The sequence below is a fragment of the Culex quinquefasciatus genome, chromosome 2, assembly GCF_015732765.1.
Source record: "Culex quinquefasciatus strain JHB chromosome 2, VPISU_Cqui_1.0_pri_paternal, whole genome shotgun sequence".
Taxonomy (NCBI): Eukaryota; Metazoa; Arthropoda; class Insecta; order Diptera; family Culicidae; genus Culex; species Culex quinquefasciatus.
In genome coordinates, this window is record NC_051862.1 from 21,483,942 (window position 1) to 21,508,705 (window position 24,764).

General features: G+C 35.0%; 1 protein-coding gene across 9 annotated transcripts in view; it reads right to left on the bottom strand.

The window, feature by feature from the left end:
• Positions 1-24,764, bottom strand: part of LOC6045890 (endophilin-A) — a 142,850-nt gene that overhangs the window by 60,011 nt on the left and 58,075 nt on the right. For 8 of the 9 annotated variants that reach the window (XM_038251666.1, XM_038251669.1, XM_038251668.1 and 5 more), the window contains one exon: positions 10,930-11,291. In XM_038251666.1, the coding sequence (XP_038107594.1) occupies positions 10,930-10,974 (45 nt within the window). In that variant the 5' untranslated portion in view covers positions 10,975-11,291. Of the gene's footprint in view, positions 1-10,929; positions 11,292-15,813; positions 16,120-24,764 lie in introns of those variants that run through there. The other variant, XM_038251665.1, reaches the window with a different exon arrangement.

Genomic DNA, 24,764 nt, shown 5'->3' on the forward strand with positions numbered 1-24,764 from the left:
GCCGCACATAAAAAGGAGGCAGTTTCTCCTTTCGCTGTTTCACTTCATTCTCCTTTGCTTCCGCTACCTGGTCCTCGTCAGGCAGTCCAGCGAACTTGTTGTTCTTCAATAGCTGCTCCTCGTGCGACGAAGAGTTCTCCTCCTCCTCATCCATCGGTACAGTACCGTCGCTCTTTTTCGTCTTTTTGCTGTTCGATGTCACTTCCAAAAGCACCTTCCTTTGGAAATCCCCGGTTTTTGGCCATCAGTTGAGGCCTCAACCTTCCTTTTGGAAATTCCCACTTTTTTGCCTGCTTGAGCCGCAGGTAGGGCAATATTGCCGGCGTTTTGCGCCGGGACGCGACGAGTCATGTTGATTCAGACAACCTTCACCAACGAATGCTCGGATAACAATGATTGAGAATCGACTTGAAATTTTGCTCACATAAATTTCCGATATTTTTTCCCAAATAAAAAAGTTAAAAAAAATTCAAAAAATATTAAATAACACCAACTTATATAGACAGATTATGATGCTACACCACAGGCACAGACAAAACTTATTTTTCGAAAGTTGACTAAAGCTTCTGCTGACTCAAAGTAGAATTATTTAGAAAATAAATAATCAATAAAAAAAATAGAAAAAAAATATTCTGCTTTGACAAAATATTAACAAAAAAGCACAAACTTGTTAGACAGATGAAAACATCAAATCGCTCTAGAAGATCATTTCAACTTGATAACAAGTCTCATAATAAAAATCCTCCTTTTCTCTCCAACTGTCCAACACTTGGAAAACTCAATTGCAACCGTTTTTCGCATTCTTTTTATCTCTCTTTCTTTTAACTCATCGCGTTGTTCCATTCGAGGCACGTCCTCGTGCCAACTTTTCACGGTCCATTAGACTTTGGCACAGGAAACCAACCAACACTCCCACACTTGGGGTGACGCGACGCTTGATGGCGAAAAGGATTCGAAATGAAATTCGACCCAGTTGGTTGGTTGGCCATGGTCGTCCCCCAAGGATTAATAAAATTAATGTGTGGAAGAGCTTATTTTGATATGTTGTGATTGAATTTCCGGACCCCTTTTTGGGGAGTTTGGCGTGTTGGGGTATATGATTTATGTTTAAATATGTAACAGTGCTGAGTGCATGTCAGAGAGATGAGCCCGGAGGGAGCTTTTTTTTGGTGGAAAATGTGATTATATTACCACAAAACATGTTGTCTCTATTTATAATAGGCTTGAGAGGCTCACTAACAACATTATTTTTTGATAAAAATTTAAAAGCAATGTTTTAACAAGTATTATGAATATAAAATTATAATATATTACAATATATTCTAATATAATATATTACAATATATTCTAATATAATATATTACAATATATTCTACAAATTTGTCTTAAATTGAAATTTTATATTTTATCCCTAATTTCGCCTCTCAACTCAGTTGGCCTGGGTTCGATCCCAGTCGATATCGGTTCGTATTTTTCAATAAGACCTTTTAGGTCACTCCAGGTGGACTCGCAAACAAAAGATCATCAGTTCAAATCTCTCAGTGGAACGCGGATAGGTTTAAAAAGAAGGTTGCGCCAAGTATAAGCAAACATCACGTTGACAACATCCTTGCACAAAAATCGTCAAGCCTTGGCGCTCCTGCCAACAATTTTCCAGTTCAAATGTTTATCGCATAATTGAAATAAATGAAAAATCCTCTCCAATTTATTAGCTTTGCACGGGTGCAGCCGCACTTCTCCCAAGGCAACCATTAGGGACTCAAAGGAGAGCACTCTTTTTTGCTCTCCACCATTATCGTTGTCCTCGACGTCGTCCTGGAGCCTCCATTTCTGTATGGGTATGTGTGTGTAGTTCTTCATAGTTTGTGTGTGTATGAATGGGGAAAAAAGAGCCCTGTTCGTGACCTATTTATTGCTCCCGTAACGAAACATTCCCCATCTTCATCATCATCGCTCCTGTCGTCGACGTCGTTATTGTGACTATAATGCACAAATACATCCGCGCACGAGTGCTCCCGCTGCAAATACACAGAAAGGGTACGGGAGGCTGTGTGGTATAGGGTGGTTAACCCTGCCCTTCGCGGTTTTCCACGAAGATTGAGCCAGAAAGTCACCTAACCCTTGGTGGTCAGGCATAAAAACGAATATTTAAATATCAGCTTCTCAAAATGTTTCAAACACAGTTAGTTTAACTATCATTTGAAATGAATACAATTGCTTTAATGTTTTCGAAATTTGTTTTACGTAAATTTTATCAAGCTCAAGAGATTGTAATATGTTTTATCTAATCTAATCTAATCTAATCTAATCTAACCCTAGCGCAGCCAGTCTTTCGAGGGCATCCTGGAGAATGCCTTAGGTTGATTAACGCCTAGCATCCTCTTGTCATTATTAACATTTGCAGTGCCCCATTGCAATAGATTGCATTGAAACATCACAAAACGTTAAAGCGGCCAGGCCAACTGCGTAAAATTAACCGCAAAGATGATTCGTTGAAATAGATTGAGTTTGAACACGAATGTTCAAACAACAATACATTTCTGAATCTACAGGGGAGGAAGAAACGTGGGGATCCCCCGCTCACGTTCCTGTTTGTTTGGGCAATTAAGAGATTGTAAAATGTTTTAAATACGAATTAAAAAACTGCATTAAGCAGTGCCAAAAGGAGAATTAAATATCCAAAAATGCGTCAAAATTTACTGCAAACATAAATCATGCAATCCAAAGGTCGTCGGTTCCAATTCTGGGGTGGGAGCAGTCGGTTCGAGCAGAAACTTGCAAGAGTCCTGTGGGTCGTTAAAGTTGACGGTTTTTTTTTTGTTAAAAAAATATAGAAAAAATGTGAAAATGATTTAAACATATTTATTTTTCATTTCGAAATTCGAAAATAAGATAAAAGGATAGTTGTGAAAATACTTCCTCAAGCAAAAAGATTTTTTTAAATAGCGAAATTATTTTCTGAAACCTTTAAAGTTTAGATCGGAAAACTATCTGTGAAAATGACCTAGAACCGAAAATCGATTGCTCGAAGATGCACTCTATACCGAAGTGAAATAAATTTCAGTCTTGCCAAAATGTTCAGCAGTTTGGTTCTGATAAGAGCAAAAAATAAAAAAAAATCAAGAAAAAGAATTTTTTTCTAATTGTCATACGATTTTTAATCAAGAAATCATCAAGTAAATTTAAAAAATATATAAATTCAACTTAAGATATTTTGGTTATTAGTCAACTAATTTTCATTTAAAAAAAACTAGTCAAATTAAAAAAAAAACTAGCATTAAATAAAACAAAAAGTCAGGAAGCAAAAAAAATCAAAGGGTATATATTTTGCATTTAAAATATAATTAGGCCGATGAAATATTTTCCAATTTTTAATCCCTCGACTCAGGCCAAGTTCGAATGGTTGAGGAGGCAAAAAAATTGAATTAACAAGCGAGGACAATCAATGAAAAAAAAAACATTGGAAAATGCATTATACACCCGTAAAGATGATATGTAATTATAAGTAAAAAAAAAAAGATTTGACATAACAATTTTTTCACGAGATTTTTTTGCGGTTTTGTACATCAAAAATTTAAAAAAATTATAGAAAAATTTTTAACATGCTAAAAATTATTATAAACGCATTTTAAATTGATTTCACTTGATTACACTTAAATTTCTATTGAAAATTAGAACATTATTGAAAAAAAAAAAATTTTTCTACCTGAATTTTCGGACTGACCTTTAGAAACCATTTTTGTATGGACAGATACAAATAATAAACACAGACTCTCGTGGATGAACCGATTCAATTAAAAAGTTTTTTTTTTGTTGTAGAAAAAGCCCCAACAAAGTATAAGACAAATAAAAAAATAATTGAATCTGCCAAGTTTGAAGAAAATCATGATTCGAATCCCCGGACGCTTCGAAAGCCGGATCTTGTTTTATCAATTATTTGGATATAAGTTCGCATTATGAATGCCAAAACTGTGTTATTTGATGAATTCTTACATCAACATTCATTTTAGAGGTGGGCAAAACCGCTCTTTTTTAGGAGCCGCTCATTTTCGTTCGCTCATTAAAAAGAGCCGCTCTTTTGAACGGCTCTTTCGCTCTTTTCCAAAATTTGGATGAAAAGGGTTTTTTTAGAATCGCGTGATTTTATAAGTTATTTCACATTGGACTTTTATAAATTATTTGATAAAACAAAAACTTAAAACTCAAAACGAGAAGATGCCCTTGAAAACCTATGTCTTTATGGTCTCTATGTCAAAATTTCTTCTCGGACCTAAACATTCGAGTAATTGATTGGCATCCAAACTTAAATCTAGGGAAGCTGGACAAACTGCTATTAATTTTAAAATTGCGTTTATTTCTGCAAGAATAGAACTAATGCTGATATTTTATTTAGAGAAAATATTCTGTGACCTCTTTTCTACATTCTGATTCATTCTGATTTTTTTTTCTGATAAAGTCAATAAACGCCTAAGTTTTATTGGACAAATGGATTGATTTTTGTTTTGATTCAGTAGATTTTTGGTCATATTTTACAACTTATGCAATTTGAAATACTCAAATTTGTATTCTGGTCATACTTTAATATACAATCAGTTGTACAATGAAGCGTTTTTTTCAGTTCGTTTAGAAAATCATTTACTTTTGGGATTAATTTTTATAAGCATTTAAATATTTGAAATTGCATTTGCAATTCTCAAAAAAAAATTAAGTGCTACATTTTTTGGAAATTCAATAAAATATATTTATAACAAAAATCATGCCATCTTGAATCAGTTCTTCCAAAAAACCGGAGTTGAAAAAAGAATCACGGTTCTTTTTTTGAGAGCCACTGTTCGTTCGCTCTTTTAAGTTTTTGCCCACCTCTAATTCATTTAAAGTTTGTTTGAACGCTGTAGTTAATGCCAAAACAATTATATAAAATAATTTACAAAAAATGTGAAACATTTCACTGAAATATTTCATAGGCATCCGATAAACCGGAAAGCACAGCAGAAATTTATGGTTTTGATTTCCTTAAGTTCTAACAAATTTTTATTTAAAATATCGATTGTTTAAATGTTAACAGCTTATTTCATATCTAAAGAATGCTATACACTGTCACTGTCAAATTTGTGCGGTTCAAAAGAAAAATCATGTGTACGGAATTCGAAGCAAAAGTGTCCGGATTTTAAAACAGCTTTTATCAGTGTCCAGGATTCAAAGCACAACAAGTCTTGAGTTTAATTTTTTTTAATGATCCAATAAACCAAATTTTCAGTTTTTGCTTTTTGGGTGTTTTTTAGTACCCCTGGCGATTTCAAAAGCACCCAAAAAGCAAAAACTGGAAATTTGGTTTATTGGATATTTTTAAAGAAAACTCCAGAAGTCATTTAATTTTAAAATTAAGATGAAAATGGTTAGACATGTTTTGCATGCATTCTCTTAAAACTGATTGTTTATATTACATCCTGATGATATTTCTACATTTCCAACTTGTTTCATGATTTTTTACCAGCTATATAACAAAAATGATATGCTACTAAGTGTCCGGATTTCGAACCATGACATTAGGACAAAATACCGTATATTTTTCGTTTTTTTTAATGAAAATTTAGGGACTTTTGAACCAAAAATTTATCACTATTGCAAAAGTCATGAAAATTCATATAATAGGTCCTGTAAACTAAATTTCCAGTTTTTGCTTTTTGAGTGTTTTGAAACCACCTTGAGTCAGGGGTATTAAAAAAACACGCAAAAAGCAAAAACTGAAAATTTGGTTTATTGGACCATTTAAAAAAAAAATTAAACTCAAGACTTGTTGTGCTGAATATGAAAGGCAATAGCTTATAGGATCTTTGAAAAAAACCCTGGATATGGAATATGCAGGAGAACATAGGAAGAAAAGTTAGTTAAAAAATAACTTTCCAGACAACATTAAATTGAAGAACAGATTAAAAAAAATAACGGAAGAGGGTTCTTATTAAATATATTGTAATCAACACACAAATTTCTCTAGTCAACAGTTGTTTTACTGTTTTGAAACAAATTCTTTAGTGCTAATTACACAATAAAAAATCATGGTAAAATTTCATCTAAAAAGGAGTACATCTTTAATGTCAGAAAAAAGCTTTAATTTTACCTCTAATAATGTGTAAATTTACATCTGGCAGACGCTAGGAAAAAATATATATAATCCCAAAAAAATATCAAACCGGCGATAATTATATCTTGCTTACTAAGTCCGCGCCCCATCTCGCACGGCCAACTCGCCGCTGTGAAAACTGGACTATCAAAGCTTTTTTCTGACATAAAAGATGTACTTCTTTTTAGATGAAATTTTACCATGATTTTTTTCACTGTGTAGTATTAGTGAAATTTAAATACTCATTCAAACAAGTTCTTCTTCAACATTTCAATCACAGTAAACACAGCAAATAAAGTAGTAATCCAGCTGCGTGTAAAAGGCCTGGGTGTAAAATAAATGTTGCATTATTTTATGAAATTCTGTGTAATATTACACTCTGAAATATGTAGCCCATCAGTATGGGAAACCTACTTGACCGAAATGTCAAGCTCATATATGCGTTTATCCTTAGAGCTTTTCATCGGTCTGACGGCCGAGTGGGCTAAGGCGCCAGTCCTTACTATTGGTTCTGGGTTTGAATCCCGTCGGTTGCAACTTTTTTTGTGTTTGCAAAAATTGTACATGCAGTGTGTAATACTAAGTGTTTATTTTGACGAAGGTGATGTGCATGCTTTTGCATGCGATTTTACCATCGGATTTTTTGCTGTGATAGGTAAAGGGTTAAAATCGCATCCCGGTTAGGCCGTTCCGGTTGTTGGTTGCTGCTACCACGGTTGAGGCTGCGGTCACGTGTCGCAGTGAGGACAGGTGTCGAATCCTGTGAGCCACACACACACACACACACGCACTTACGCGTGTGGTTTGGGTCGTCCCAGGATCAGCACCAGGTGTGTGTATTTGACTGTTGACTGCTGGAACGACGACGACGACGATAATGACTGACTGGGGCCAGATATGGGTCACGGCCACTGGGCCACACCGCAGCCCGCCCTACAGGTGTGGGGGTTTGACGGTGCTGGGGATGCTGTGTAGGTTTGAGCAACAGAGCACACGTGTCACTGTGTGGGTGTGTGGGAGTGGAAATCAATGCAATGTCATGATGCTCTCGCAGGATGGAATGACGGGCGCTCTGATTTCACGAAACTCGTTATGAATCTGCCCAAGCGTCATGATGCGGAAATGAGATATGAAGTTGGCAGTAAGTGCACAATTTCTGGAATGATGAGATTGGCGAAATTCTGCTGACAAAAGGTCAAAGGGAGAGATTTGTCCTAGAACGGAATGTTTGTTAGATTTATTATTATGATTTTTGACACTTTACCATAATTTGGCATTCGTGTCATCGAATGTTTGTTAGTGATTTCATATGACTGCACTAATTTGGTAAAAACGCCAAGGAAATTTAACGATTTTCTTAGCTGTGTTTGCTCGATACTTACTTTAAAACTACTTTAATCAGTGATAAAAAACCAAGGTTGTTAACGATAAAACTATCGAGGTTCGATAACAATAAAAATATTTCTATCGTTATCTATCATCATCGTTATTCCGATGATTCTATCGGCGATAATTTTATCGACGATAACGGAAGATTACTTATATTAAACCAATCAAATTATGTTGAATTTTCAAGCTTCCTCTTAGTAAATATTTTTTACATTCCAGGTAAACTGAGTACTCTTTTGAACTCGACCTTCACCGATTTGGACCAAACTTGGAGGGAACGTTCATCTATCGATAGTTAACAGAAATCCCAAGTCTGGTGCTGATTGGACCATCCCTCTATTTTTGACACCGCTCTCTTTATTTGACGATTTTCTAAAAAACGTTTTTTTTTTCTTTTAATCATAACTTTGCAAATACTTAAGCGAAAGACTTTCTACAGGTTACATTTTATAGAAAATTGTCCAAGGAATTCGATAAAAATAAAATTTTAACCCTTACGTGCCCATTAATGTTAGACTTTACCGTTTTAAGTATTAAAATTCAGTTTTGACCAATTCCTCATATTTTTATTTGTTTTATATTATCACCATCGTGTTCCCCGGACAATTTTACATAATAATCAATGTAGACCTCAAACTAAAATGAACGATTGACAAGATACAGCGATTTTACTAAAAAAAAGGTTTGATTTTACGCAGCACTCGGAAGCACATGGTGTACTTTTCAACAAAAAGGGATGAATCCCGCATAGTTCGATTTTTATATGTGAGAAACTTATTTCGGATTTGAATTCATAGGACAGAGTGCAGCGCAAAATCAAACTTTTTTCAGTAAAATCGCTGTATCCCGCCAATAGTTCATCTTAGTTTGAGGTCTACATTGATTATTATGTAAAATTGTCCGGGGAACATGATGGTGATAAAATAAAACAAATAAAAATTTAAGAAACAGGTCAAAACTGAATTTTCATACATAAAACGCTAAAATATAATATTAGTGGGCATTTAAGGGTTGAAATTTTATTGTTATCGATTTCCTTGGACAATTTTCTATAAAATGCAACCTGTAGAAAGTCCTTTGCTCAAATAGTTGCAAGGTTATGATTAAAAGAAAAAAAGTTTTTTAGAAAATCGTAAAAAAGCGCTGCCAAAAATAGAGGGATGGTCCAATCAGCACCAAACTTGGGATTTTTGCTAACTATTAAAAGATGAACATTCCCTCCAAGTTTGGTCCAAATCGGTGAAGGACGAGTCCAAAAGTGTACTCAGTTGGCCTGGAATGACCCATATATTATATAAGTTTTAAAGTAAAAATACTAAAAAAAATCGCAATATGCACCCAACCGGCGGTCGCATGATTGTGATACATGGCGGCATGAAAGTATATCAGAATCTGCATGAAATCTGTCCTCATGCATTTTTTGCGTTATAGGGGTATGACATTTTTGCCCGTTACCGACAATTATCGACATTACCGACGGCAGATTGATTGTATTGCAGAAAAAAATCTTAACAGAACGAGGATTGCACCGTCAACTTCTAGGTTGATGATCCGACACGCTACCACCGCGCCATGGACGCTTGATGAATTGTGAGGGACAGAGTGCGATCATAATGTTCTCTCTGGAGTGTTGCTCGGGGACGCACCTGCATTATATGTGTTGGTGAGAACTGCAGATCGCTGACGTGTTTACACGCGGGCAAAAATTATCTACGGGCTTGCTGCAAAAAATGTAATAAAATATTACATTTTCTGCAGCAAATCCAGTGTTGCAGATTTTGAGATATATTTTCCCTTTGGGTGTGGTTATCAAACGATTCGAAAACGTGCATGCATTTTAACTGTTTTAGAGTTTTGTGAATGAAACCCTCAAATTTTCACAAATATACCGTATTTTCTCGAAAATACTAAAAAATTTATAATTCGCAACATGGATATCAAAGATTCTTAATTTTGCATGTATTTTAACAGTTTTAGAGTTTTTTTTAATGAAATACTCAAATTTTCACAAAATACTGTATTTTCTCGGAAATACTATTTTTTTGTAATTTGTATTAACTATTTTTGAGTTTTTTGAATGATGCAGGAGGTAGAAATTCGCCTCGTTTGATGCCCAAATTGCAAATCATGAAAATTTGAGTACTTTCAAAAAAATACAGTATTTTGCGAAAATATACATTTTTCACTCAAAAACTATATAACAGTTAAAATACATGCGAAATTTCGAAACGTTTGATACCCATATTGCGAATTATAAAAAAAAAGTTTTTTCTAGAAAATACGGTATTTTGTGAAAATTTTAGTATTTCATTAAAAACCTCTAATACAGTTAAAATACATGCAAAATTTCGGATCGTTTGATACCCATATTGCAAATTTTATAAATTTTATAAATTTTATAAATTTTATAAATTTTATAAATTTTATAAATTTTATAATTTTCAAAAAATACGGTATTTAGTGAAACCTTGAATATTTCATCCAAAAAAATCTAAAACAGTTAAAATACATGCAAAATTTTAATTCGTATGATACCCATATTTCGAGTTATGACAATTTGAGTATTTTCGAGAAAATACGGTATTTTGTAATAATTTTAGAAGGGAAATTGAATATTAGCTGTTTGGTTTATCACACCAGCGGCCAAAAGTAAAAATATCTTAGTGAAATTCAAGTTTCAAAAGTTGCATTTGAACATAGAGTTGAAAAAAATCAAATTTCAAGCTTGATTTCGAAACAAAATTTGACAAAATGCACAAGATATTTCTTCCAGAGCTGCTTAAATTCCTTTATTCCTGAATTCTTCAATACCTAAATTCTAAAATTCCTATATTCCTTGTATTGGCCGCAGAGAGGATTCTTTAAACGGGTCACATTCTTTTCTACAGGGAAAGAAGGATGCGAGGACATACCGTACCAAAATGCCTTTCTTCTGAATGGAGCTTCATTCGCGTAGTGAAAATGAAGAAGCTAAAACAGTGAAGCTGTGATAAGAATTTTTATTTTACTAAGACGGATTTTACTAAAAAAACAAAAACTGAGTATTCAAAAAAAAATCAGAGAGAAGTTGCCAACAAGATGATGGTAATTGCGGTTTGATTGGGCGTTTTAGCAGAATGCAATACTGTAAATACTCGTCTCTTTGTAGCCACAAGATATTGATTTTGATTACAATTTTTGTTTTGCTAATTTTGAGTTTGAAATTCATGAAAAAATGGCAAATAAGGAAAATTTTCGTATGCTCAAAACATGTTTCAAAAGCTCAAAACGAACTCGAAAGTGCTGTTAATTTTTGAAAAAGCCTTACAGTACTTTCTCGATTAAAATTAAGCATTTAAGAAAAAGAAGAATCCCTCCCAAACCCTCCTCTTGTGTCCCAAAAACAAAAAATAAAAATAAAACAAAATGCCACCACTCACCTGATTCGCTTTATTGATCTGCTTCTTCAGACCAGCGAACGCCATCCCGCTGGAAATTTTGAAAGCCTTTTTCTGAACCTGTTCACCCGGAGAAAAGACTGCCTTGCGGCACTAGCGCTGAGCACTTGCGGCTCGGGCTCTTTTTTCTTTGCAGCTCACACAGACAGTGAGCAGCGACACCACCAACTTTTGTGTGGCGGCAGCTTCTTCTAGCTTTTTTTTCCTGTTGTTGCTCTTATCGGATCGCTTGCACACTGACGTATCACACCACACAACAACGATTGCAACTCTTCACAGCTTTTTTTTCTTTCAGTGTATCCACTCTTCACTTTTTCCTAATCAAACACTGCCGAATCTGGAATCTGGTTTTGTTCAATTTTCCCCACCGTTGTCAGGAGCCACATGAAAAGAGAGGAAAATAGAGAGAGAGAGAGAAAAAAAAGTATAAATCAAACTGTAAAACTTGAATTTCCAACCAATTTTCGGTTTGGTTTGGTTCCATCTTTGGTGGAAATTGCGACGACGGTGTTTGCGAGGCTAAAGTCGTTTCCAAACGACGAAACGTGCAACTTATTATTTTCCCTCACAAGCCAAGGGCTAATTTTCTTAAACCAAAAAGTCATCACATTATAAAGATGAATGAGGTAAATTTAAAGTGGGAGGATCAAGTGAAATATCTTGGACTTGCTTTTGACAAAAACCTTACTTACAAGGATCACATTGAAAGTATCCAGGTTAAATGTAACAAATATATTAAATGTTTGTATCCACTTATAAACAGGAATTCTAGACTTTGTCTCAAGAATAAACTGTTAATTTATAAACAAATTTTCAGACCTGCCATGCTTTATGCTGTGCCGATCTGGACAAGCTGTTGCTTAACCAGGAAGAAAAAACTTCAGAGGATTCAGAACAAAATTCTGAAAATGATTCTGAAACTTCCTCCTGGTTCAGCACCAGTGAACTTCATCAATTAGCCGAAGTTGACACTTTGGATGTTATGTCCAATAAGATAATTGATGCATTTCGACAAAAATCATTGCAGTCTTCAGCTGCATTGATCCGCTCTTTATATAGTTTATAAGTTAGTTTTAAGGTATCCCTTTTCCCTTTTGTACATGTAGGACCTCCTACATTTGAAATCACTGAATAGCGAAAGCTACAATATTTCATGAATAAATGAAAGTTGCTAGTATTTAAAATTGAGGTGAAAAGTCATCGTTTGTGATTGGACACTCAATAATATTTTAACTCAATGAATGTACATGGAAAAGAAATTTGAATAAATATAAATTAAAAAAAAAAAAAAACGACGAAACGTGAATCCAATCTCAAACAAGTTCTCGATGAACGAGCAGCAGCAGCAGTGATGATTACCGGTGATGGGATGAGGAAAAATCGAGCAAAACATTTCAAAACGGCGTTGTTTTTTTTTTCTTAAATAAAAAATATCATTTTCAAAGTTTCTTAAATTTTTGTTCAAATTTTTATCAAAAAAAAAACTTTTTCAACCGTTTTGAATTGTTACTCCACACAAAAAAAAACGAAAAGAAGCGTGCCACTCTGAACAATTGACATTTTTTTTTCTCTCATTTCGATGATTTGTTAGTGAGAAAGAAAATTGGCGAAAAGCAAATTGACTGCTGCAGCCGAGAAGTGCGAGGCAAGGACACGTTTTGTCATTTTCTAGCGAAAACGACGACGTTGTTTGAGTTAGATTCTTGGGATTTGATATTGCTAAGCAGAAGATGTACTAATTTTTTGCCCCCTTCAATTGTTGATTTTGCTGAAAGTACACGAATGCGGAATAAATTTGTGTTGATTTTCGGTGAGCTGCCAAGCGGTTCCATTGGAGAATAATGTTTAAAGCTGTTTGATGGAGACGCATGGTGGTTTGCAATATTTTTTCTTTGAGAAAAGAGAATTATTTGTATTAAGGGCTAAAATCATTTGTATTTACAACAATTCCTCATGAAAACAACATGATTCGAACTAAAATTTGTCCGATCGGGCTCAAAATTGGACTGGGGGTAATTGAAAGACGTAACTTTTGGATCCCAAAAATGGTCTTCGCTAAAATTTTAAGGTTATCACAGATTTAGTAAAAAAAAGTTTATTTTGTTCCCGGTTTTGCGCGAGGCGCGTCGAAAAACCCAGTCTTTATTTTCCTAATTTTTACGAAAATCGTCGAAATTGTCATCTTTAAACCACGCTTACGCGGCGTAGATCATCCTAATGGGCAAACAAAAAAAAAATACGAGTCTAATTATTTCGGAAAATCCAAGTCCAATTTTGAGCCCGATCGGAATATTTTTTCGACGGTTTTAAACAAATAACGGATAATCTAATCTTAAAAAACGTATTTTCTTATTTTTTTTGTTTTTAACATGAAATTTTAGTCATCAGTTTTGATAAGTTTTGATAATCCAAACATTCGATTATCCGAAGGTTTGATTTTTAAAAAAAAAATCAAACTAATTGATTAGCCAAAACTTCGACTATCCAAAGATTCGATTATCCAAAGAAACGATCATCCAAAGAATCGATTATCCAAAAAATCGATTATCCCAAGAATCGATTATCCAAATAATTATGCAAAGAATAGATTATCCAAATAATCGATTATCCAAAGAATCGATTATCCCAAGAATCGATTATCCAAATAATCGATTATGCAAAGAATCAATTATCCAAATAATCGACTATGCAAAGAATCGATTATCCAAATAATCGACTATGCAAAGAATCGATCGTCCAAAGAATCGATTATCCAAAGAATCGATTATCTAAAGAATCGATTATGCAAAGAATCGATTATGCAATGAATCGATTATCCAAATAATCGATTATCCAAATAATCGATTATCCAAAGAATCGATTATCCAAAGAATCGATTATACAAAGAATCGATTACCCCAAAAATCGATTATCCAAAGAATCGATTACCCAAAGAATCCATAATCCGAAGATTCGATTATTCAAAGATTCGTTTATCCAATGATTCAATTATCCAAAGATTTGATTGACTAATGAATCGATTATCCAAAGAATCGATTATACAAAGAATCGATTATCCAAAAAATCGATTATCCAAAGTGTCGATTATCCAAAGAATCGATTATCCAATGAATAGATTAACCGAAGATTCGATTTTCCAAAGAATCGATTATCCAAAGAATTGATTATCCAAAGAATCGATTTTCCAAAAAATCGATTATCCAGAGATTCGATTATGCAAAGATTCGATCACACTGACCTACAAAAATTGACAAAAATGACTGCGCAGGCTCAACTCGAGGGGAAGCATAAAGTTTGGGGTCTTCAGAATCACGTGCATTTTGCAATTTTTTTTTTAATAGTTTGTCTGGGCTGAATGGTTTTTCTCCAAAGTTTGTATGGAGAATTAGTGCGGTTTGTCGCTCTTGCATACAACCCAAACATTGCATGCAATATGCAGGAGAACCGAACCGTCATCGATTTTCTTTTTCTTATTTTTTTTTTTTATTTTGAAAAATAGAAAGTTTCACTTGTACAAACGTTTGTAAACTATACAGAATACATAGTATGACGTTTTATATTTCCCTTTTTATTCAAATGTGCCACTTTTAAGCAGGTTACAAATTTTACAGTGTTGGGCAATTTCTGATACTTTTTGTATTTTTTAAGTTTAGTGGAATTTGAAATTTGGGTTTAACATTGTTATGCTTCCTAATATATTCGGGTAAATTTTGAATATATTTTAATAATTTTGATTATATGTTACACTAGGGCAGAATTTTCAGAGAATTAAATATTTTTGTCATAAGTTTTTTGAAATTATTGCATGGATTTTATTATATTGTTATTTCAATATTTTTGGACAGCTAATTTTTTTTATCTGAGGACGAACAAAAGAAAATTCGTATTTATCGATTTTAGGTTAAAACGTAAGCGATGACCCAGATTTCACAGATCTAGATATTTACAATCTGTGTTTGCAAGATATTGCCTTTTTGAATGCATACAAAATCCAATAATTTTATCTTGATAGTCACACACCCTCACCCCTAACTCTATCTTACAAGAGCCTAATATTTGAAATTTTAAACAGAAAGCACATTTCCGACCTAATGTCTGAGAGAAAGTAAAAATTTTTTTCTTACGACCTTTGGTCCGTTATGTATTACAAATACAAATGTTATTTCACCCTTTGAAATCGTTCAGATATTTGGAGCCAAACACAAATTTCGAGAAATAGAAATTTTCATTGGAAAAAAAACTCGTACACTGGACGAAATACATTTAAAATTATTCTTTAAAATTTTATTAATCCATTTATATTGTTTACACTGAAAAAAATAAATTTGAATGATAAACCGTTCAGAAACTCTTGAAAAATAAAATATAAATTAATTCATTTTTTTATTGAATATCTGTCAAGAAATTTCTAGCTATTTTCCGATTGAATTGAACTTTCACAGATTTTTCATCTTAATGTACTACCACATTTTCCTACCTCAAGAAGCTATACCTTTTCCTTAATTTATGATCTTCCTACCAGAGAAAATCCATCCTCTATCCTAACAACGTACTACTTTATCCCTTTTCGACCATCAAAAAATCCCCTCCAGCTCTACCCCACCAAAAAGCCTGATGTACCCCGCGAGAGTTTCCATCCCATTTTCCAGAGCCTGATCCAAAATATTCAAGGGAGCCAGCCAGGGATGGGATGGCTGATGCAATGGGCAAAGGCAAACAAAAAATCAATTTTCCCCCTCGCTTGGTCGCACTCTCTCTTCGTGGAGACACCAACCCCGCCCCTCCTCCTGCACTCAGCTTTGTCCCTTTTAAGGAAAATTAACGTGTGCACAAACACACCAACACACAAGCACAACCTGAACTTACACACGTGGTGGTGGGTGGGGTTTTTAAGGCTAGCTCCGCTCGCTGTCCATTCACCTGTCACACGCGAGAAAATTTCGAAAGCTAATCGAATCCCGAATTACGACGCGACTTGGAAACTTTTTTTTGCAATCACGTGAAAATCACGTGCAAACTACTCCAATTTTGGGGGTGAAATTAAATTTCACGATTCGCCTTTTCACTACAGAAGACCTCTCGAGAAGAAAAAAATCAACTTGCTAGAGAGCTTGGCTAGAGAAGCTTCAAACACACGGTGACGATTTTCACGGGAAAAGCGCGTTGATATCCACGAGGCACGACGAAGACTGACTGACGGGGACACGGCCACGAGCCAAAGCACGGGAGCATTTGGTGACTCTCGCACACCAATACAGGGAAAACATCGGCCATACAACTGGAGAGAGAAAATACGTGAGCATAAAAGTTCAGCAACATGTTTCGGTTCTTGACATCGAGCAGCATCGGACAAGGATCTCTCACGTGAGTGTGGCCGTGAAGAAGTACAGGGATCCTCAGTGTTTTGGTCAGTTTTTGTTGATTTGAGTTTTCAATACATAAAAGTGCAAATTATACCAGGTAAAAAAAAACAATTTACATTTGTTTTTATCAATTCGAAACCATTGAGCTTAAATAGACAATTCTGCCTGAAATCAGCCTCATTTTTAATTTACTTTTGAAGGAATTTTCTGATCAAAGTTGTAGGTATTGATGAGGACTATTCATAAAAAGAGGTACACGGGAAACAAATTGCCGATTTTTTAATTCACTTTTAAGCATAAGCATAAGCATAAGCATAAGCATAGGTGCCCACCCGCAGTTGCTACTCCGTTATTGACCAGGACCTCCAGAAGTTACATCCACGAGCCGTGGAAGATAAGTGGGTGCTATCTTTCCTCGCTTCGCAACTTCTCAAAGGCCCTTATCATGCTGATCAATACCGGCGCCGGCCACGACCAGTGGTAGGGTCACGGGGAAGTGGATGGGAATGTTAGTCCGATACTTGAGTGATAGAGACCGCCCAATCGACTGCTTCTCCGACAAAGTATCACATGAGTTTTGAGGGGGTTAGTAGATGGGTATGAGGTCAGGATTCACGAGTGGCAGTGATGTGACCATGAGCATTTTGTTTATCGGTTGAAACTTTAAATCTTAGGCAGCCGGCTGCGGAAAGATAAATAATTGATTATTTAAAAAGTTTGTTTTAATCGAACGCGTGCCAACCGAGCGGTAGTGCTATGGGCTGGACTTATCAGTATATTTTTACTGTTGGTACAATTAAGATAACGCGAGCAAATGTCAAAAATAGTAGATGAGTTAATACTAAAGCTGTTGGAATAAATTATTACGATCAACGAATATAAACGAAAAGAAAACAGGACACCACGTAACCGATTGTAATGAAATTAAAACAATAACTTAAACGAACTTAACCGGCGGCGTGCCTTCCTATCAACGATGATAAAAGAAGGACTTATAAATTTAAAATATAAAAAGACTCCAAAAAATACGTTGCATAGTAACCGCGAAGTCCCGTTACTCACAATCGAATCCGAAAGATAGCTATCTAGAATTTTAAATATAGTATTAATTCGACCGCGATCCTCCAGAAATTCTTCGTCGGCGTGCCTTCCGATCAACGGTGGTGTAAGAAGGGCTTTATTCATTAAAATGATTTTATATCATAAGCCTTAAAACATATTCGTCGGCGTGCCTTCCGATCATCGATGATATAGAAAGGACTTAATCCAGCAATACGACTTGCTTGTCTCGAAAAAAGAATTCGGATCGTTTCTATCGAAAACTATGTAAAGAGAACAAAAATAAACTCATTGGCCAACGAACGCGCGAACTAAAAATAAAGAAAAAAGAAGAAGAAGAAGACCAATCACCCCATGCACACAAACAACGACACAAAAGAGATGATAACAACACGAATCAGAAGAAATCCAATCACCCCATGTACACAGATAGCGACACAAAAGAGATGGAAAATAACACGAAAAAACAGGACTGCGCGTCCACACAGGCACCGCACTACTGATGCCATTATTTATTTATAATGACCAATCACCCCATGCACTCGAACAGCGACATAAAAGAGACGGAAAATTACACGAAAAAAAAACAGGACTGAGCGTCCACACAGGCACCGCACTACTGATGCCATTATTTAATTATAATGACCAATCACCCCATGCACTTGAACAGTGACATAAAAGAGACGGAAAATAACACGAAAAAACAGGACTGAGCGTCCACACAGGCACTGCACTACTGATGCCATTATTTAATTATAATGACCAATCACCCCATGCACTCGAACAGCGACATAAAAGAGACGGAAAATAACACGAAAAAACAGGACTGAGCGTCCACACAGGCACTGCACTACTGATGCCATTATTTAATTATAATGACCAATCACCCCATGCACTCGAACAGCGACATAAAAGAGACGGAAAATAACACGAAAAAACAGGACTGAGCGTCCACACAGGCACCGCACTACTGATGCCATTATTTAATTATAATGACCAATCACCCCATGCACTCGAACAGCGACATAAAAGAGACGGAAAATAACACGAAAAAACAGGACTGAGCGTCCACACAGGCACTGCACTACTGATGCCATTATTTAATTATAATGACCAATCACCCCATGCACTCGAACAGCGACATAAAAGAGACGGAAAATAACACGAAAAAACAGGACTGAGCGTCCACACAGGCACCGCACTACTGATGCCATTATTTAATTATAATGACCAATCACCCCATGCACTCGAACAGCGACATAAAAGAGACGGAAAATTACACGAAAAAACAGGACTGAGCGTCCACACAGGCACTGCACTACTGATGCCATTATTTAATTATAATGACCAATCACCCCATGCACTCGAACAGCGACATAAAAGAGACGGAAAATAACACGAAAAAACAGGACTGAGCGTCCACACAGGCACTGCACTACTGATGCCATTATTTAATTATAATGACCAATCACCCCATGCACTCGAACAGCGACATAAAAGAGACGGAAAATAACACGAAAAAACAGGACTGAGCGTCCACACAGGCACCGCACTACTGATGCCATTATTTAATTATAATGACCAATCACCCCATGCACTCGAACAGCGACATAAAAGAGACGGAAAATAACACGAAAAAACAGGACTGAGCGTCCACACAGGCACTGCACTACTGATGCCATTATTTAATTATAATGACCAATCACCCCATGCACTCGAACAGCGACATAAAAGAGACGGAAAATAACACGAAAAACAGGACTGAGCGTCCACACAGGCACCGCACTACTGATGCCATTATTTAATTATAATGACCAATCACCCCATGCACTCGAACAGCGACATAAAAGAGACGGAAAATAACACGAAAAACAGGACTGAGCGTCCACACAGGCACCGCACTACTGATGCCATTATTTAATTATAATGACCAATCACCCCATGCACTCGAACAGCGACATAAAAGAGACGGAAAATAACACGAAAAACAGGACTGAGCGTCCACACAGGCACTGCACTACTGATGCCATTATTTAATTATAATGACCAATCACCCCATGCACTCGAACAGCGACATAAAAGAGACGGAAAATAACACGAAAAACAGGACTGAGCGTCCACACAGGCACTGCACTACTGATGCCATTATTTAATTATAATGACCAATCACCCCATGCACTCGAACAGCGACATAAAAGAGACGGAAAATAACACGAAAAAACAGGACTGAGCGTCCACACAGGCACTGCACTACTGATGCCATTATTTATTTATAATGACCAATCACCCCATGCACTCGAACAGCGACATAAAAGAGACGGAAAATTACACGAAAAAAAAACAGGACTGAGCGTCCACACAGGCACCGCACTCAAATTGCCGATTTTTTAATTCACTTTTTTTCACAAGAACTCAATTTTCCAAAATCAGCATTTTTATGTGTTTTAAAAGACAAAAACCCGCAACTTTTGAGGCATTGAGAAGTATGATAAGAAATTCCCGCCGAATTCTTATAAAAAAGTTTTTTCTGGAAAAATCGAAATTTCATGCACCATTATTTTTTATGTAAAATTATATCTGAAATTGAAAAGTATTGCTTATTGCGAGATAAAATCACGTTTCGCCTTCGCTGTGTCTGACAGGAGATTATTGCCGCCTGACTGCCGCAGTGTAAAAATCAGCAAGTTGAACTGAAATTCTGTGTTGATTTGGCTGTCAAAATGGTTTGTTTTGAATATTTTCCAAAAAAAAAACAGCTGAAAACTCAAGGCAACCTTTGACAACAGCCAATAATTTGTTCTGCGGTTGTCATGCGGCTGTCATGCGACCATTATCTTGCGGTCGTATCACCGCGCGTGAACTCTAATTTTTGAATATTGAAGTGCCCCGTTTTTCTAGATATAGCCACCAAAAAGTTTGATTTCAGTGAAATGATTGCAGTTTCTCGATTTTTTTTTTTAATATTTTTCAAAGTTTATGTGACCCCCTCTGCCTTCAAAATTGGCCTGAACAATCAGGGGGCAAAAAAATATTTTTTCGAAAAACTTCAAAATGTTAATGAAAATTTAAGTTTAATCAACTGAAAACCAGTTAAAATGCCTTTTCCCGCGTGTATTATCATATTCAGCATGTTTGAACTCCTTTGAAAACATTTTATGAAATGAACTAGCAATGTACAGTTCCACGAACCATCCAAATGTTGAAACCTCGGCTTGTAACTTCAATTTTTTATCCCCCCCCCCCCCCTTCCTATAAATATTATAGTGTTGAAGAAATTAAACTTTCAAAAAAATTAACGACCATGTAAACAAACATAAATTAAAATGAATCGGGATAAATATATGAATCTTATTTACAACACTAGTTCTTTTATTTATGACACATTCTCCGGCAATGTACACCTTAGGATGAAATTTTGAAAAGCGTGTATGAGCTATTTGGATATTTTTCCTCGATTCTAGACTGCTTTAAGCTCCAAAAATCATGTTTTTCATTAATTGATCATTTGAATATCATTATGTACAAGTTGGTTAAGTTATGCATCAATTCGTGATAAAATCATCATTTTTCTAAAAACTCCTGGTTTTTATCGAGATAAAATCCAAAAATTATTCTTTTGATTGCATTTTGTAGGTTTTCAGATGTACTAAACGGAAATGTCATGGATTTGCAGTTTATCTTAAGTTAAGTATTTTTTCAAACTAGTGTAAGTTTACCATTTTATTGCGTTGCAACGTCACGAAAAAGGGACAGTTGTTTATGCCAACAGAAAACTAAACATTCAATCATTTTGATATTTCGGATGCTCTTTGTACTTGGAAAGAGCCTTTAAATGCAACCTTTTCCACTAGGAGAAAAGTTTGTAAATAATAAATAATATGTGTTTTTAAAACACAATATAAAAAAATCTTCAAATTTATAGGCAATTTCAGTAAAATGTGAAAACTTGCGATTCGTGCTTTGAATTCAGTATAGAATGCAATATAAATCGATAATTTTATAAACAAAACTAGTTTTAACAAATTTTAGGCAAAGTTCCGACTTTTTAACAATTTTACCTTAAATTTATATGTATTTTGCTAAAAAGATTATACACTTAGTTAACTAAATATAAACATTGATTTTTTTTTCTTAAAACTATATCAGCTACTTTAGTGATGGTACATTTAGCGTACAAATAAAGTTTGAACATCTTAAATATGATTTTATCAAGAAAAAACTATGACTATCAAAGTTACCCCGGAATTAAAACTAAGAATTTTTAACGTAACTATTTTTCTAAACATTATTGAAAAAACTATTTTCCGAAATAGTGCATGGACTTTGTGTAGTCTACCCCAGTACATGTTTTAAAAATAATAATCTTGAGAAAAACCGTACCTGTAGGAAAATATTCTAAAAACAAATTGAAATCCTATCAAAGTCACCCCGGTTTACGGTAGTTGATTGTTGAAAATAAAAGGATACTTAATAATATATATTTTTTATATATTGTTTCCGAGCATATTTCAAAAGAATTGTACGTGGGTCATTCACAAATTCCGTCACTTAAGTTTGTATGCAACTCGAAAAAAGTAGGTATTTTATGAAACTTGTTGAACAAATCAAAATAGACCGATGTTCACAAGGGAGAAAAAATCTAAAACTTCCAAAAAAGTAATCACGTGGTTACTGGATGGCCTTTTTATGATAAACTGATTTACGTGAGGGTTTATTCTCATACAACGCAACGATTTTTTTATCCCACATCCTTATGTAGGCTAAATTACAGTGAAATTCACTAAACAATAAAAATCACGTGATTCGAATGTTTTTTTACCAACTTTTGTCACTTTTTTTATTGGACGTACCCTTACCTAAAAAAGTTGTATGCAATGTTTTGTTGTTCGTAATTAAAAATGTTATGTTACGCAGGTAAACAGTTTTATTATTTGCACAAATTGAATCTAAAAAGCACAACAGTCAGCAAAATTTGTTACGTTGTTTGCAGATCACCCCTTAGGAGACATCAACAAACGATATGGGTACTTTATTTATAAATTTCAGCCCTTCTGAAAACTTGAAGCTCATTACCTCCCTTCTAAAACATTCGCGTGTTTTATAAATTGCCCAAAACCATTAAAGTATTAAGGGAGCGTTCTTGCGTTACGTAACAAAACATTTAGGTATTCAGACCCCCTCCACCCCCTGGAAATACATTTCCGATACATTTTTTTTTTGTATAAATCCTCGAACCACCCCACCCCCTCCCCCTGATATTACGCCGTTACGTAATGCATGAACTCCCCATAACATGGATAGAATAATAGAATTAATAGAATAATACAAACATTTATTTTTACTTTGAAAACGCTTTGCAAAACTTCGTAAATCCTACTGCTACTGTGAAAGCGGTATAAGGGGATGGGGGTCCGAAATGGGCGGGCCAATCAATTCACATGTCCTTGTACTATAATAAAATCTTTACCTACAGTTATTCAAACTAACAAAAACTATGATTTATTTTGAACCTAAAATTTCGTGACGTTGCAACGTAAGGAAAACCCCTGTTTTCAAAACAGAGCGTTGCAACGTCACGAAATGTAAGTGGTCTTTAAAAATCGAGGTTTTATTTTTTCGAAAAACTAATGATTGCATTCGATTTGTTGGTCAATTTTACACTAAAAATGGAAGAAGAACTACAAATTAACCGTTTATCAGAGCAGAGTTAATGGCAAAACATGAATTGGGTCAGGATTGAGAAGAAGTCACGCGTTGCAACGTCACGCTACATATTCCCCTCTCAAAAATAGAATATTCGCTTAAAAAAATGTTTCAACATTGTTTCTTATAGGAAATTTAATATACTTTACGAATCTGTAATAACATATGTACCTTTTCAATGTATTTTTTGAGTTACAGCCGAAATACTGAAAAAAGAAAAGTCAAAGCGTTGCAACGTCACGGCGGAATGTGTCTTATACTAGCCTAGGTACAATTTTTGAAAAAAGTTGTTGTCAATAAAAAAAAATGTGAAAGATTTTTTTGAAAAATTTAATTTATTCTTTTTTTTTTTTGACGTTGCAAATATTTTTAAAAGTTAATGTCGCCCCCTTCCCCCTTCAAAATTGGTCTGAAAAATCAAGGGGAAAAACAATTTAAAATGCATTTTTCTGCATAAATAATCATATTTAGCATGTTTGGGCTTGTTTAAAAATGTTTTGAATTTTTATGAAATTTTGATGAACAGCACCGCAAAAATTTTGTTTTCGCAAAAAATAAAATTTTAACCGATACTTTGATATTTTGTCAACTAATGCTGTAAAATGCATTCAAAACACTTTTTTCTTTTCAGAATTTTGAACATTTATAATTTATTTGTCTAATTCCTTTTCCATGTCCAATTTACATGCTTCCTTTTAATCTTATTTGCTTTTGAACAGTTTATGCTGTTTTTACCAACTTACTATTTTAATTTTGTATTGTTTCATTTCTTGTTTTGATACGTGGTTTTGATACTTTATTAAATATGTATTTGTTTTTTTTTAATTATTTCTATTTTTGTATTGAATTTGAATCTGCAATATAAAATTCAGTCTGATAATATTTCTCACGGTTAGAACATCAAAATAATACCTGTTTTAAAAACGTGGTATCACTGTTACCACGCAAGCGACCAACATAAGTGTCACAATTGAAACAAGTTCGAAAAACGACTCAGTTGACACCCATACAGACGCAACCCCAAACGAGAAGCAGTTGGTAGTGGTGTTGGTGTTAAAAGTCCGGAAAATCGAAAGCTTTCCGTGGAATTTTACGCTCCCCACAGAGCTGACGATAAACGCGACCGAAAGAAGGAAGCGAGTTTACAGTCAATTAGTTTGTGAGTATTTTATATTTACTCAATTTTTTTTAATTAAATTATGGTTAATTTGCAGATTTAAATCATGGAGTTGACACAAAACAAATCCATTTACCAAAGTGACAATGAATTATCGAAGGACGTTTTCGGCTTGACTTATCTCGAGCTTGACAGGTCATTCCACAATCAGCTCCAGATCATCGCTTTGGCATCCTCACTAATACCACTGCGAACACAATCGCTATCACCGAAAGCTTCCCACTGCACAAACACCCAGAAAGCTTCTCTCGTGTTGAGGAAATTTTGCCGCATGCGCACTCGGAAAAACGCATTCAAAGCCCGATTCCACGACCGACAATAAAACGACGACGATGGCGAAGAGTCGTCCGCAATAAAGAACGCCAGTTTATGGCATTTTCGTCTGATGTAAGCTCGATCTCGTTGCTTTCAGCAGAACCCATTCGGTGGGGGCCGTCTTCCTTTCCGGGTTTTCCATAAGCTTCCGCCAACAATGAAAAAAAAAACTCGACCGAAGGCTCGCATTGCACAGTGGT